Source organism: Equus caballus, chromosome 21 (genome assembly GCF_041296265.1).
Source record: "Equus caballus isolate H_3958 breed thoroughbred chromosome 21, TB-T2T, whole genome shotgun sequence".
NCBI lineage: Eukaryota > Metazoa > Chordata > Mammalia > Perissodactyla > Equidae > Equus > Equus caballus.
This window is the reverse complement of record NC_091704.1, coordinates 9,918,757-9,934,808: the sequence shown is the minus strand read 5'-3', so window position 1 is coordinate 9,934,808 and position 16,052 is coordinate 9,918,757. Positions and strand designations below refer to the sequence as shown.

The 16,052-nt window shown below is 38.6% G+C and overlaps 1 protein-coding gene and 1 pseudogene across 1 annotated transcript; both read right to left on the bottom strand.

Moving 5' to 3' along the window:
* Window positions 1-3,275: 3,275 nt before the first annotated feature.
* Window positions 3,276-4,235, bottom strand: LOC138919964 (olfactory receptor 2T11-like; annotated as a pseudogene).
* A 9,180-nt stretch (window positions 4,236-13,415) lies between these two features.
* On the bottom strand, window positions 13,416-14,390 carry LOC138919957 (olfactory receptor 2T2-like). Its single transcript, XM_070246830.1, has one exon. It carries the CDS (start codon window positions 14,388-14,390, stop codon window positions 13,416-13,418), a length of 975 nt encoding a protein of 324 aa, XP_070102931.1.
* Between the last annotated feature and the right edge of the window lie 1,662 nt (window positions 14,391-16,052).

Below are 16,052 nucleotides of genomic sequence, written 5' to 3'. Positions count from 1 at the left end.
AGTACCTGAGGTATAAATTGCTTAATGAATCAACAGAGACTCCTAGTGAGACTTGTGCCTTGGGAACAACAGAAGAATGCTACGTGACCAGATGACAAAGGCCGGCTTCCTTTACCTCAAGGAGAAAAAGTCACCTTCTCAGAAAATATCTGTTCTAAAAATCCCATCTCCCTAATTGTCTTTTGATTAACTTCTTCCATTCTTTGAAACTGGCACTGACTGAGGAGTTAGAAAACATGCCTAAAGCCATTCAGCCCACATAGAGCAAAGCCAACATTGAAACGTCAGTGAATTTAACTATAAGAATATGGCAGGCCCTATCGGCACTCTGCTTTCCCTCTGAAATTGGTAGATGAATCTATTGGAATACAAAGGATGTTCACTGAGTACACCTTAGGACTTAAGGAAGACATATTTTTATACGGTAGGTGGGAATCCAACCTGGCACTGGAGAAGCCACCACAACCCCATTTCAAAGACTAAATGTGTTAGAAATAGGGGTGTCTTAGCTCTTAACTGAAATAATGAGTATGTTGAAGGGGCAGGATGTTACCCTGTGAGGCCAAACACATGATGCTATACAAGAAGTTCTACACTGACAAGAACACAAATTATACAACCTTAAATTGCACAAAGAAACCAATTAATTGAAACAAACAAGGGTGACCACCTATTATTTGCTGCAAATTACATATATTCGAAACTATAAATGATTATGACATATTTTCCTCACATAAGGAAGACTAAGTCAGTAGAAGCAGTGATAGCAGTTATTGCTGTCATAATTAATTGTAACTAACACATTGAGAGCTTATTATTTGCTGGGTCCCATGCTGAGTACACTTATCAGACTATCAAACAAAGATACTCATGCTAAATTAATAAATTAGTCCCAAGTAGCAGTCCTAAGGATACCATGCAATCCTAGTATCACTACCTTGTTCATTTACTGGCCTGCTCTCCAAGACAACTCTCTTCTCCTCTCAAATTTTTAACAAATCCTCCTTGCTCTTCACAAATAGAAACTCTGCTTGATTCTAATTGCACTGAGAAAACAGACTCCATAAGAAGAGAACTTACTTGTGTCACATATGCTCTATTCCATCTCCCGCAGCAGTCAATGAACTGGCTGATGCTCACAGAAATGCTCCAGCTCTCCTCTTCTACACTGATTTCTATGTTCTCTGTTTCTTCATCATCAAAGCAATCTTAATATTGAATCATTTCCTTGAACACATAAACATTTGTAATATCTCACAACAACAAAAAACGTATTGATATCAATTGACATCAGGATGTCTTTCTAGCTATTGCTCCATTTCTCTGGTATCATTTACCCCCCCCCCCAAAAAAAGATAAAACTATGTTTTTACTTTCCTCATCTTGTCCATTTTCTATCCTTTGATATACTACCCTTTTTCCTCTCTGAGCATGACTCCACTGAAATTGCTCTTATTATTAATTATTATTATTATTAATTGGACTTAATAGGTCACAGATGATCTCCACATTGCCAAATAAAATGGGCACACTCTTGGGTGTGTAATTCAACTGGAAACTGCGCCTGATGCAGTTGATGATACTCTTCATCTTTCTTGACTTGTGTCTGAGATATTACTTCTGCTTATTCCATCAGACCCTCTCTCTTTTCTCACTTGCTTCCCAACTGAACACAGCTGCCTCAGGTCTCAGTCTCAAACCTTTTCTCTTATTTAAGTGATCTCAACTAATCCCATGTTTTTAAATACCCATTCCTTTCTGGAGACTACCAAATTTAAGCCTTCAGGCCAGAATTCTATTCTGAATTTCAACTGACTTGACATATCTAAGAGGCATTTCAAAATTGTTTCTACAACAACTGGATTCTTTATTTTTCCTATTAAAACCTGCCACTCTAGAGGTTTTCAAAATCTCAGTAAATGGAAATTCAATGTTTCATTCACTGGAGCCCAAATCACTGAGTTATCCTTCATTCCACATTCTCTCCCTACAGACATCCTTTCCTGAGCTAAATTCTTTTTTGTCACCATCCTACTAAATGCATCTTTTCCCCTCATCTTTGAAACCTACTAAGTTATCTTTCTGCTTCCAACCAAGATCCCTGCTCCATTCTCCATGTTATAGACATATCAATCACTTTAAAAATGTACGTCTCGGGGCCGGCCCCGTGGCTGAGTGGTGAAGTTGGCACACTCTACTGCAGTAGTCGGGGTTCATCAGTCTGATCCTGGTAAGGACCTATTCACCACTCATCAAGCCATGCTGTGGTGGCATCCCACATAGAACAACTAAAAAGACTTACAACTAAGATGTACAACTATGGACTGGTGGTTTGGGGAGAAAAAAAAGAGGAAGATTGGAGACAATGTTAGCTCAGGGCCAATCTCCCTCACACAAAAAAAGGAAAGAATTAGTACCCTAAAAAAATAATGTATATCTCATCAAGTCACATCTCTACAAAAAATTCTTGAAGAGCTGTCCATCTTATTCAGAACAAAACCAATAATTTATCAAAGTACCGTTGTTGAATCACACAGGGCTAAGAAATGGAAACTTCCTGACCACAAACTTCATGTAGCCTTGTATGCTGGTTTTACACTCGCAGAGAAAAAGGGAAAATAGTGCCCTTTGATGTGAAATACTAGAGCCTATTCCCTTCGATTAGGTGTGTAATGTTTGGGCAGTCATAATTCATAGTCAGTTTAATTAAATTCATTGAGTATTTACTGTGGTCTGGTATTTGATGTCCCCATTTTAAGCTCAAGGGCTGTGAAGATGATGATAGAGCTGAGTCCACTAAGGCAAATACAATAAAATACGTGATCAAAATTGTGTGATTGCCTTCTTTGCCACTTGTGAATTGCCATTGTTTTTCTTTTTGATACAAAAATGTTCACAGAATTTTTGGCACCAAGAGTTGTTAGCTTTGGAGGATTTTTTGGTTTGTTTATCCATGATCGAGATTTGAAGTCAACCTGGTTCAAAATAAAGGGTTGCTGTGAGCTCTATTATCTGTTCCCTTTTTTTCCTAGAGACAAGAGCCAAGACAAGATGAATTATTAACTAATTTGATAAGAAATTATTTTTGATGACTGGCCAAAATTGCATAAACAATGAAATTTCTTTTGTTCTCTCCCCTAAGGAACAAGTTTCCAGACAGGATAAATCCTCTTTATTGGCAATTGCAAGTATCTTTGATAGCTGACTGAATAGTCTCTTGTGAACATGACACCCAGAGCTGTTCTCAGGAAGACTATTTTCACAGTGTTGAATCCCTAGGAATCACTTGTGGATACTTTCTGAGCAGATGAGCATCATGAAAATAATTTTTTAAATGCCCCCCATGACATCCTTGTTTCTGAGGCTGTAGATGAGAGGATTGAGCATGGGTGTGAAGACGGCATAGAAGGCTGACACCACCTTGTCCTGTTCAGGGGTGTGGAGTGACTGGGGCAGCACATAGATGTAAAAGGCAGCCCCACAGAAAATGCTGACTACAGTCAAGTGGGACCAACAAGCGGTAAAGACTTTTTTTCAACCTGCGGGAGAGTGCCTTGGTGGACCATTAACAAGATGAGAGAGTAGGAAGTTGAGATAATAGAGATGGGGATGAGCAACATGAGTACACAGCACATGTACATCAGGGTTTCATACAAGGATGTGTCGGCACAGGCCAGTCTGAGAACTGCAGGGATCTCACAGAAGAAATGGTTGATACTGTGGGAGCCACAGTAGGGGACATTCATTGTAATAGGGGTGAGCAGGAAGCCATCCAGTGACCCACCAAACCAGGCACCAGAAGCCAGGAGAAGACACACCCCGTGGTTCATCAGGACTGGGTACCTAAGAGGGTTACAGACAGCCACATAGCGGTCATAGGCCATGAGGCCCAAGAGGAAGAACTCTGAGCCAATCATGGTCAAGTAGAGGAAGATCTGGATGCCACAGGCCACAAAGGAAATGGTCTTCTCTTTAGAAACCATGTCAACCAGCAGCTTTGGGACAGTGGTACAAATGAAAAGGGTGTCCATGATGGACAGCTGGCTGAGCAGAAAGTACATGGGAGTGTGGAGGCGGGTGTCCACCTGAATCAAGACTATCATGACCAAATTTGCAGTTACAGCCACCATGAAAATAGCAAAAATAACAGCAAAGATAATCCCTGTAGCTTTGCTGTTCACCAGAAGCCCCAGGAGGATAAAGTCAGAGAATGTAGTTCCATTCTTCATTGACATTGCCTATGGCAGCTCCAGGGGAGCAGGAAGCCACATAGACTAGGAAGGAAATGGAGAGAAAACACTTTCTTTATGAGGGAAACTCACAACCAGAGGGTACTGGTAAGGATGAAATTTTCCAAGGCAGAATGCTGGAGGAAAACAGGGAGACCAATGAACACATCATGAGTCACTAACTGTGTCCCTATTTCTCCTCATTGACAAAGAGCACTTTCTATATTTTTTTTCTGTTTGCACTGCAATATATGGGTTATGCTAATTGCATAAGAAACTTGGTGTTTGTGATACCTGGAATACATATCTGTCCTATTCATTCTGTATTTCTGGCTTCCAGAACACTGTGTAGTTCATAGTAGGGCCAAGTAAATACTAATTGGAGAAAAGGACAAATAATTTATTGATATTTGAATGGCTAAAAGTGAGTAAAAAGATAACGTAGCAAATGACTAATGGAAAGAAAAAAAAACACACCCCTTGTGCATCTCATCTTTTCTTAATACTTCACTTCTGACATTTCTTGTTATCAAATGTGTGAGGATTTCTCTCCTATACTAAACAATTCTCCAACTCTCCAGACTACTGCTCAGCATCCAACAATTTATTTATGTCTCACTGTGTACGTGCAAATAGTGTCAAAACTCACAGATTGAGGGCTCAGTTCCAGAAGACTACCCCCACCCTTGAGACGCTAATGGTAATTCCAAGTTTTTACCTGTGCTTCTGACCTATTGGTTATAAATCAGAGGTTTCCATGCCCCCAGTTTTGGTTTCGATTTTGTAGAGCTACTCACAAAACTCAATAAAACATCCCACTTACTAGATTAATAGTTTATTATAAAAGAATAAAACCCACGAACAGCCAGTTGGAAGATGCACAGGGCAAGGTATGTGGGAAGGAGCATGGGACTTCCTTGCCCTCTCTGGAAACGTCACACTGTGCACCTCCAATTGTTCACCAGTTCAGAAGTTCTCCAAACCTTAGTTTAGCCTTCATTAAATACCATGATTAATTAAGTCATTTGTCATTGGTCACTAATTGAACTTCTAATTTCTCTCCCCTCCTTGAGGTCAAGGGTGAGGGATGCTAGGGATTGGGGGTAGAGGTGGGAGTAAAAGTTCCAAACATCTAATCAGATGGGTGGTCCTCATGAGCAACCAGCCCCTATCCTTAAGTGCTTTCCAAAAGTCACCTAATTAACATAAACTCAAGTGTGGTTAGAAGGAGCTTTTTATCAATAACAACAGACATCTTTATGGCTCTTTTAATTTAGACAATTCCAAGGGTTTTAGGAGGTCTGTGCCAGAAAGGGGGACAAAGACCAAATATGTATTTCTAATTATACATCACAATATCAAAAGGATTAGGACATTTGTTGGGGCCTCACGAATGAAGTGCTCTAGCTGTCATATTTCACCTGGGTTATTCCAGTAGCTTTCCCACTGTCTCCCTGTTCTCTCCCTTGTATGCTTTTAGTCTGATCTCAGCAGAGCAAAGTGATCTTGAGAAACCCACATCAGAACAGATCTCTCTCTACTATGGCACCTCATCTCCCACTCCAGGCACATAATGTTGTGACCCTTTTACACTCTGAAATTGTCTCCTGCCTCCTCCAGTGTGTTTACCCTGGTGCTGCAGCTCCCCTGGCCTCCTTGCCGATCCTTGTCCCAAATCCGAGGGAGTCCCCAGCCCATGGCATTTGCCTCTGCTGTACCCAGGCCTGGGTCTCCTCCCCACATCTGTGTGGTTGTCCTTCATGTCTTTCAGGGCTTTGTTCAAAACCCTCCTTTCAGAGGGGCCTATTCTGGTAAGACTTGATGACTGTTTTTTTCATATTTCTTAATACCATCTGACATGCGATACATTCATTTCATTTTTTCTTGTCTCCTGCACCTACAAAGAAAGCTCCATACAAGCAAGGATGTTTGCCTATTTTAATACTGTGTGCTTCCAGAATATGAAAGAATGTGTGATACATGGTAAATATTGTCAAATACTTAAGTGAATAATTAAATACATATAGGTAAAGAAAAATTAACTGTTTATTTTTTCTGCATTTAAAGATGGTATACTGATAGAAAAATTCCTTTAAAATACTCTGGGTGTGTTCTCTAAATGTGCTAAAGGGAAATACTTTTTTAAAGGCCAGGTCCTTGTGTTATTCTTCAATCCAAAGTAAAGTTTTCATAAAATAAGATCTATTCTTATTTTCTAATAAGAAACAGTTCTAGGAAACAGAAATAAATCACGAGTCTCTAAGATCAAACAGCAATACAAATTCCACATTAACTCATTGAGGTTTCACATACACAAATCTGAGACAATCACTCTGTGACTTAAAATCAACACACTATTTCAGAGTCAGATGTCAGCACAATTTACAGTAAACAAGGGCCTCACCACTTTTGCTCTCTTCTGAATCTGTGCTTACTGCAACAGCTGCTCATTCGTTAGGCCCCGATTGCTGTGTAGAAGATCACTATAGCTTCAGATGTTATGATCTATCTGGAGATTGTATTGTGGATGCCAACAATACAGTGTGAACTTACCCTATGTTAAATAGATGAACGGACAGAAAATCTTTACACATGGTTTTTCTCAGCCACAAGTTTCCATTTGGTTTCTATTACGAGAAAAATTATGTCTTCAAACATGCTACTATTAATTTGATATTGTACTAAATTCAGTAAAGTGGTAATAGATTTACTTTAGTGTTAATTAAGCCAACTGCAGTAGGCAGAATAATGCCCCTCCACCACCTGCAAAGATCCCCATGTCCTAATCCTCAGAACTTGTAAATATGGTCCCTTACTTGATGAAGGGACTCCGTAGATGTGATTAAGTTAGGATGGTGAAATAAGGAGAGCATCCTAAAACGTCCTTTGGTGCCAATGTAATCATAAAGACCCTTGTAAGAGGGAGGCAGGAATCAGAGGAGGAGATGTGACATTAAAAACAAAGGTCAATTATTCAGATGCTGGCTTTGAAGATGAAGGGGATCATGAAGCAAGTAACGTGAGTGGGCTCTAGAAATAGAAATAGGCTAGAAAACAGATTCTCCCCTCAGGTCTTCAGAAAGGAGTGTAGCCCTCCTGATACCGTTATTTCAGCCTAACATGACTTATCTGGATTTGTGACTTCCAGAACTGTAAGATAAAACATTTGTGTCATTTTAAGCCAGTGAGTTTGTGGTAGATTGATACAGTAGCCACAGAAAACCAATAGGCAAATAAATATTTTTATCAGCTTTTAAATGCAAACATAATTGAGCCAAGCTGCTAATAAGAAATTAGTCAGCACCCATGCAGTTCTTGCTGTGTGCCATGCATTATTCCGCATGCTGCAGGGTTTTGATGTTGGCTCTTTTCACTGCACTTCTATTGGGTCAATTACTGAAATTATCACTATCTCAAATTTGGAGAAACTGAGGAATAGAGAGGGCAAGTGGTAGAGCTGGGTTCGGGCTCAAAGACTCAGACTTTGCTTCCCATACTCTCTACTACTACATTCAATTGATCCCTAAATGCACAATATCCTTTTAAGCATCAGATAAGCTTACAGTGAGCTAATATGAGTGAAATGAATACAGGCTGTGAGGCCACAATCACATTCAAGAAACATTGGAATTTCTGGTCAAAATATGTCAACAGATTTATAAAGTAAAAACATAAAGTTAATTATTTCCAGAAACCCCCAATGGTCTCTAACTCCTTGGCAACTTCCAGTGAACATGTGTTGACTGCAGATGCCTGGCTTCATATTGAGGTCTGCAAAAAATTAAAAAATCATCACCAAATGTACTCCAAGAAGGATCCTCCAAACACAAACCTCACTGCTGATCATCCAGTGCCAACGGCGACTTCTTATCTCCAAGCAGACGTAATAATGCCTCCTCCAACAGGCCTGCTCCCAGTCCTTCACCAGCACCACCACCTGTATATAAGCAGACCCATTCCCTTTCGGGGATCCTGGTTTGAAGGAAATCCTCTGTAATGTGTGTCAGGGGAACTGGCAGAGTTTGCTCAAGAATAAATGATGGAAAATATGAATGTTTAAAACCTAATATACCAGAAAAGTAAAATAATTTTTTTAGAAAAGAGAGGAGGAATACATACAAAAAATGCCCAGAAATGGTTGGAACACACACGTCGGTGTAAACAACTCTAATTTGCTAGTCTAAGTTTCCAAGACCTCTAAAGTCACCCCAAGTTCTAGGTGTCACTTTACCCTTGCTCCTCTGGCAGTTTAATGTGATCCTTGCATAGAATCTGGGCCTCAACAGCCTGGGTGAAATTCCAGGGATTGTCACTTATTGCCTATAGGACATTGATCAAGTCACTCATCAAGTCCCTTATGAGCAAATGGACATCAGAGTAGCCCCTGACTTCAGAGTGTTAATTGAGGATTCTGTGCAAGGCCCTCATAATAATATCTGATACCTAAAATACTTTTACTAAAATTTTGAGTATAATATTTAGGATCTCCCCTTATTCACAATAAACATCTCTCCACTTTCAGTAATAGTGGAAAGAGCACAGGCTCCAAAATGAGAAAAAGTCATTAATTTCTGAATTTGAAAAAATGGCCAGTATATGTAACTTTGTTTTAGTTCCTTTAATCCTTTCAAGACTACTTTCCCAAAATAGAAAGAAGACATTATAGGAAAAATTATTATAATTTATAATTTTTAGGTTATATTCTAAGATTCTAAAAGCTTTCCTTGTCATTTTAAAAATTGGCATTGGCTCAGTTCTCTTTCTTGAGACTGAGACTTCTGAATACAGACACAAAAGATGTGATTTTGTACAGAAAAACACTCAAAGATAAAGAAGTTTCATGATCTTTCAAATTTGAAATGACTCTTATTTGCAGGCAGACTGACTTGGGTCAAAGCTGTACTACTCTCTCTCATAGAAGTTCCCACAGTTTATCCAGGGAGGTGAGGAAGCAGATGTCTCTAGTGCAGCTTCAGCAGCTCTGCAGAAGCTGAGGTTGAGAAACGCAGATTTAACTGTGTTCAGACATGTCTCCTGATTTCATCTCCCTAAGGCTGTTGGCCACTCAGTAAAGTGACTGCTTATTGCATTTAAACACTATGGAAATTCAGGAAAAAATAATTTTGCTAATGTCAACTGATATAAGAAGTTCTAAGACTCACTCTAACACCTAAGTTTTTAGTCAGTATGGAAGAAAGCATGTCTTTGTCCCCACAGGTGAACAAATGCCTACCTATGCCTCCTACCTTCCGTTTGCTCAAAACCAAACAGGTGTCTATGGCAAATCTAGAAAAAGCCAATGATGCTTCTTTGCAGGTGCCAGAATTTTAAAATACTTAAGTAGAAATAACATCAGAATTGATGAAGCTGGAAAGAACTTAAGTATGGTTCTTTTGATTCTAGCTTCACCCTTGACATGTAATTCTGTGTGAGTTTGTAAAAGTCATCTAATTTCTTTGACTTTCAGTTTCCACTGCAACTCTTAAAACCGGAGTTTCTCAGAAAAAGAGAGAAAAAACAGAATTATATAACCAATAACATTTGTATATTCGAGTGCTAAGTTTTCCAAAATGAAATGGCATTCATTCACTCATTTAACGAATAATTTTTAAAAACATATTTCTATATCAGGAAAATTTCTTGGTGCTTAGGATGCATCGGGGAACAAAGTCCAGCTCCCTGGCCTTGCTTATGTGATAAGCAAAATCTAACATAATTGACTAAGCTTAAAAATCTAATTAAAGAAAATGAAGTAAAGCAATATGGGTTGGTCAGAGTTGATGCTGCAGATATGTATCACTTTCATATTTGCAGTTAGTTGTGTAAACCAAAGTAACGTAGCAGAACCTGAAACCTTAACTTTTCTCTTGAACCTTGAATCTCTGGGGTTTTGAAGGAAAAGTACTCACTGGGATGTTGTTAATGTGTGACAGACCATGGTAGGTGTGCAGGTTTAATAAGATCTATTCCCAACGCAGTGTCATCTGAAAAAAAATTCAAAAATGCTTCTGGTTTTAGCTAATTATATCTTTATTAATACCCCTGTCATTTTAGTTAAATAATCTCTCAATGCCATGAAATTAAGCATCATTACAGTTGTTCTGCCTCATGTAAATCACTTGTGTACAGAATCAGGATCTGATATTTCAAGCATTTCACATTCACATTGTTATCAGACTTCACTTACCAGGACTTCACTTTGTGCAAAGTGAGTCTAACTTGTCAGGGATATACCTTCTAAGTGACAGAGTCTGAATTCTCTACTCCATGCTAAATAATCCTCTCAATATTTTCATTTTCTCCATCACTCCTTCATGTCTGAAACCTTACTGGGAATTCAATGAAGCATTTAATAAACTAAGTAGACCTTATATTATCAACTACTACATTTTTATATTATGTAAATATACTTGTTAAAATTTATTGTATAAATAAAATAAATATGTATAAGCAAGGGTTCAGTTAATTTTATGTCCATATTCCTCACCTATAGCAAAACCCCACAGGAGTCTGAGTGCCCTTCAACAAGGATAATAGGGTTCTTGGTAGACCAGACTAGCTGGCATATAGCAGAAAATGAACAGGGATTTATCAATGTGTTACTCTCATGAGGAATTTTTCCCCCAGGTCACTATCACGACTAAGACGCAGCACATTGTGCCATGTTCTTCTCTCTTTTCTATCAATTAATAGGAAGGTTTGGCACAAAAAACACAACACCAGAAGTCAAAAGACATGGTTCTGAGGCCCCCATCCCCTTATTGCTTGGGAGAGGTTATAACTTGCTCTGAACATCAGCTTCTTCATCTCCCATGAGGTTGATTCCTTCTCTAAAAACTTGGTAGGACTTTGTGATGATCAGAACGAAAATCGCATAATGTAGTTGAATATGTTTTGAACAATGGGGACTGTTTTCGCTTCATCTTTTCTCCATAATCTGGAGCAGTACCTGACATCTTGTGTGTATACAATTGGCATTTTTGAAAAATTTTAAATTTTCACAATTTTCATTCTCAAGTTAATATATTTTTAATAAAGAGGAAAATCTTGGGACCATAAATTATCTTATATAATAATTTGGTACAATAACTGGAGAAAAATCCTCGCTTATCCCTCATAAGATAGGATTGGTCTTGTGAGTGAGGAGAGAGGACATCCACAATATATATGATGTAACTTAAAAAAAAGTTTAATTATATTAAAGCATAGCATACAACAGAAAAATGCAAACATCAGAACTGACAAGACCAATAAGTTATCACAAAGTGAACACATCCATGCAACCACCATTGAGATGGAGTACAGACTCTTAACATCACAGAAGTTCCCTCTTCCCCTGCCCCGATCTAGTGACTGATTCCTATGAAATTTCTAGGAAGTCATCTAAATGCACCTCCTTACCTGCTGTTTTCAGATAATTTTGAACTATTTATTAAGTTAAATGTTCTTGTTAATTATGCAAAGGATTCATCTTGGAAATGTAAGAACAAAAGCCCTGTTAGATATTAATGTATAGCAACCTAGGTCCAGGTAGGACTCTGAGGAAATGGGAAAGAAGGCACAAATAGAGGGGAAATGAGAATTATGATGTGAAAGATTTTTTGGAGGGAAAGACCAGTAGAGATGCTAACAAAGGCAGGAAACAGAAAGCAGAGTCTCAAGAGAATTAAAAGGAAATAGAACTGAGTTAAAATAACATTGAGGATATGTTGTAAATGAATCCCGGTCGGTTTCTCCACTTGAAGAGATTTATCTATCCAAGTCATTCTTCCATCTCTTTTCTGTTTGGTTGATTTCAGGATAAGATCAATTTATTAGGAAACTTCCAAGTCAAAACTAATCTTGTGAACAGCTATTTATGAGAATATGTTTAACTTACATCAACAACTATGGAGGAAACATTTTTCCCTCTATATGGAAACTAACATAACATAAGGCTGAGTAATCTTTTCTTACGCTTTGCCAACTATGAAGCCACCGAAAAATGTGTCCAACATTTCGTAAGCCTTCTATTGATAGAGAAAATAAACACCAGCTGAATCAAAACATTTTTTTAATTTGTCATATTTTATGATCTTACATTCATTTGAAAGTTAAAATTGGGTAAATGGATAGAAGAAACTCAGTGAGTGTGCTTTTTGTTTAGTTAATGTTCTATTGAAGACCTGCATCTATCAAAACACCACACTTAACCAAAAGCTAATTAAAAGAAGCAATATTTGTCTACCAGTATACCAGCTGGAGAGATTGAGAATGGGAACATTGACCAAGACAGCTGCATTAGCTAATGTAACATCTTGATTTGTTTATTTCATGTTTATCCATGCCATATTATTAAGGCATGGATAAAATGTTTGAAAGATTATAGCAATGTTACTACCTTAGTGATAGAAATCAATTTTAATCGATCCATAAATGTTTATTGATTTCCAGGCACATATTAGGCACTATGGGGTAAAAGCCATAATAATTACCCATAGTGGTTAGAGAACACAAACATTCATAAAAGGTGACTAAGAATATAGAAACCAAAATACAACTGAATTGTCTGTATAAAAGTTTCCTAAGTAAAGCTGCTACATTATTATCATTAGAAAATAATTTGTACTGATTGTTTGACATTAAATTATCAAGGACGTAGTGACTGCTACTTGCAATTTCTTTATTTTTATTGCTCTAACATTGGTTTATAAGGTTACATAAATTTCAGGTGTACATCATTATATTTTGATTCCTGTGTAGATTACATCATGTTCACCATCCAAAGACTAATTACAATCCATCCCCACACACATGTGCCTATTGACACCTTTCACCTCCTTCCCCTTCAAAAGTTGGTCAGCAGTACAAACACAAAAGACACATGAACACATGTAACATATAAAAACATTGATTCAGAACTCTTCAAAGAGATATTTGGCCTGCCTGATTTATAGTGTTACTTGAAGAGAATGCTCCCTGGGAAATGTTTTTTGGTGAATCCAGACAAGCAAGTTGGCTAATGCTGAGATGCTCGCTACCTTTTGCTATAGTTCATAAATGATGCTTGCAATGGGATGATTTTGGCTGTTGATAATTCAGGATTGTTAAAGTGACACTGGATATTTTTCAGAATCAAGAATGCATATTCTGGAATGATGGTGTGACATTGGCCGCAGTACCCGGGATGTTTGGGCCCTGCCTCCTTTAGTATTTCCCGGGCACATCTCCCACTCTGAATCTCTTGGAGGAAGTGCATCTCCTCAGCACTTTCCTTACAGCTGTGGCTACATCTTTATTCCTCAAGCTATAGATGAGTGGGTTGAGCATGGAGGTGAGGATGGTGTAGAAGGCGGACACAACCTTGTCTTTCTCCTGTGTGTGGTAGGAATGGGGCAGCACATTGGTGTAGAAGGCTGCTCCATAGAAAGTGCTCACTACCATAATATGGGAGGAACAGGTGGCAAAGGCTTTATGCTGGCCCTCCGTAGAGTTCATCCAATGGACGGTGAGCAGGATGCGGGTATATGAGACAAAGATGATGGATATAGGGATGCGTAGCATCGCTACACAGCAGGCATACATCAGGGTCTCATAGAGTGACGTGTCGACACATGACAGCTTCAGCACTGCTGGCATCTCAAAGAAAAAGTGGTTGATCTTTCTGGACCCACAGTAGGGGAAACTCATGGTGAAGGGGGTCAGCATGAATCCATCCAAGGAGCTACCAATCCAGGAGCTCACCACCATGAACAAGCAAATTCTGCAGTTCATAAGGAGAGGATAGTGGACTGGGTTACACACAGCCTCATACCGGTCATAGGCCATGAGGCCTAGCAGGAAAAATTCCCCTCCCATCAGGGTCAGGCAGAGGGATATCTGAAGAGCACAACCCAGAAAAGAGATAGTCTTTTCTTTGGACAGAAGGTCTTGCAGCATCTTGGGGACAGTGATATAGATGTAGACTGTGTCCATGATGGACAGCTGGCTGAGCAAGAAGTACATGGGCGTGTGAAGGTGAGAGTCCATGTGGATGAGCAGCATCATGACCACATTGGCCATTACAGCCACCAAAAAGATGGAGAAGACCACTGCAAAGATAAGCTCAGGGAATGTGGGATGGGTGATGAGACCCAAGAGGATGAAGTCAGTGGAGTTCTGGAGAATGGCCTCCATGCCCATGTCACATGGTAGCTCCTAGGGCCCCAGAGGCAAAATGTTGATGGGTTAATTAATAATCTGATACTTAGGGAGAACCCACCATAAATAGTATGTCAGAAGCAGCGTGGGATCAAAAAGAACACAGACTTCAGAATCATGTTGAATCCTGGTTTCAATATTAATGGTCCATGTGACATTGGACAGATTAATTTATAGACAAACTCAGTTTCATCATCTATGAAAGGTTAACATAGGTCTATATACCTCTAGGATTAATGTGAGAGGTAAATGTAACAGCTCATGCAGTACCACATTTAGAGTTTGTTCCATTTTTATTTTGAAGCATCTTCTATATACCTTCTATAATATTACCACTTTAGACTGAGTATTTGCTGAGGTTGGTAACTGTGCCTTCCTCTCTATATTGCCTTGTAATCAATATTCATAGCTTGATTGGATTTAAATTGTTCTCAGTCATTAAGATAATTACAATGTTAAGGTCATACATACACATACATTTGTGATTTCATAAATTGATAGGAAATAAACATGGAGCAAATAAAGCTAGACAAATTTAATCTTTTTGGCTGCTGTTATTAAATAGCTTTCTGAATGTTTGGAATATCAAGGATTACTAGCTAGTACTACTAACTTAACTTGAGGGTCAGGGTCCACTGAGCTATAGTCAGAAGAGCTGCCAAAGAAGTTCATGTTTCAGGCATGGGTTACTTTACCCAGTTTGGTTTCTTTGTTCCTACAGGATAATTCAGGGTGATAAATATTGAATGAGGACCACCATAAATTTTATTCTATAAGCAGGCCTTTGGGTTTATCATCATGGTAGTCTTTCTAGTTGACATCATGGAGTGGGCTAAAATTTTATGTCAATACTAGCTGTTATTATCCCAGTGTGGCCTAAATTTCTCTTAAATTGTTCAGCCAAAAGGTTAACAGAGTTTCTGTGATAGGGTGGCATTCTGAACTTATGAAAATGTTACAACATCCTAGGAATTCATTGCTATGCAGTTTTTTTTTTTCATTTCTTAGCATTTTTTCCACCACATTATTGATCCTTCATATTTATGAGTAAAGACAACTCCAAATGGGAAAAAATTCCTGAATTTACAGAGAAGAAGTATCAAAACTCCCTTAAACTAAATGCAAACAGTTCTCATACATTTTATTCTTTTTATTTTTTTTGAGGAAGATTAGCCCTGAGCTAACATCTGCCGCTAATCTTCCTCTTTTTTTTTGCTGAGGAAGGCTGGCCCTGAGCTAACATCTGTGCCCATCTTGCTCCACTTTATATGTTGGACACCTGCCACAGCATGGCTTGCCAAGTGGTGCCATGTCTGCACCTGGGATCTGAACCAGCAAACCTGGGGCCACCAAAGTGGAATGTGCACACTTAACTGCTGTGCCACCGGGCCAGCCCACATTTTATTCTTGATGAATGTAAACATGCATCATTAGGATATTTTCAGGGGTGTTGAGGCATGAGTTTATTGTTACCATTATTATTATATTGTAACATATCCCTTCCGATTTCAGTGACAGAATTACTGAAGAAGTATGTTTCTGTAAAATGTATCATCCACCAAAATCATAACTATACCCAGAATTTTTGGTTCCACAACAGTCAAATATAAATTCTCTGAGGCATCAAGAAGGAATAAATCTCCC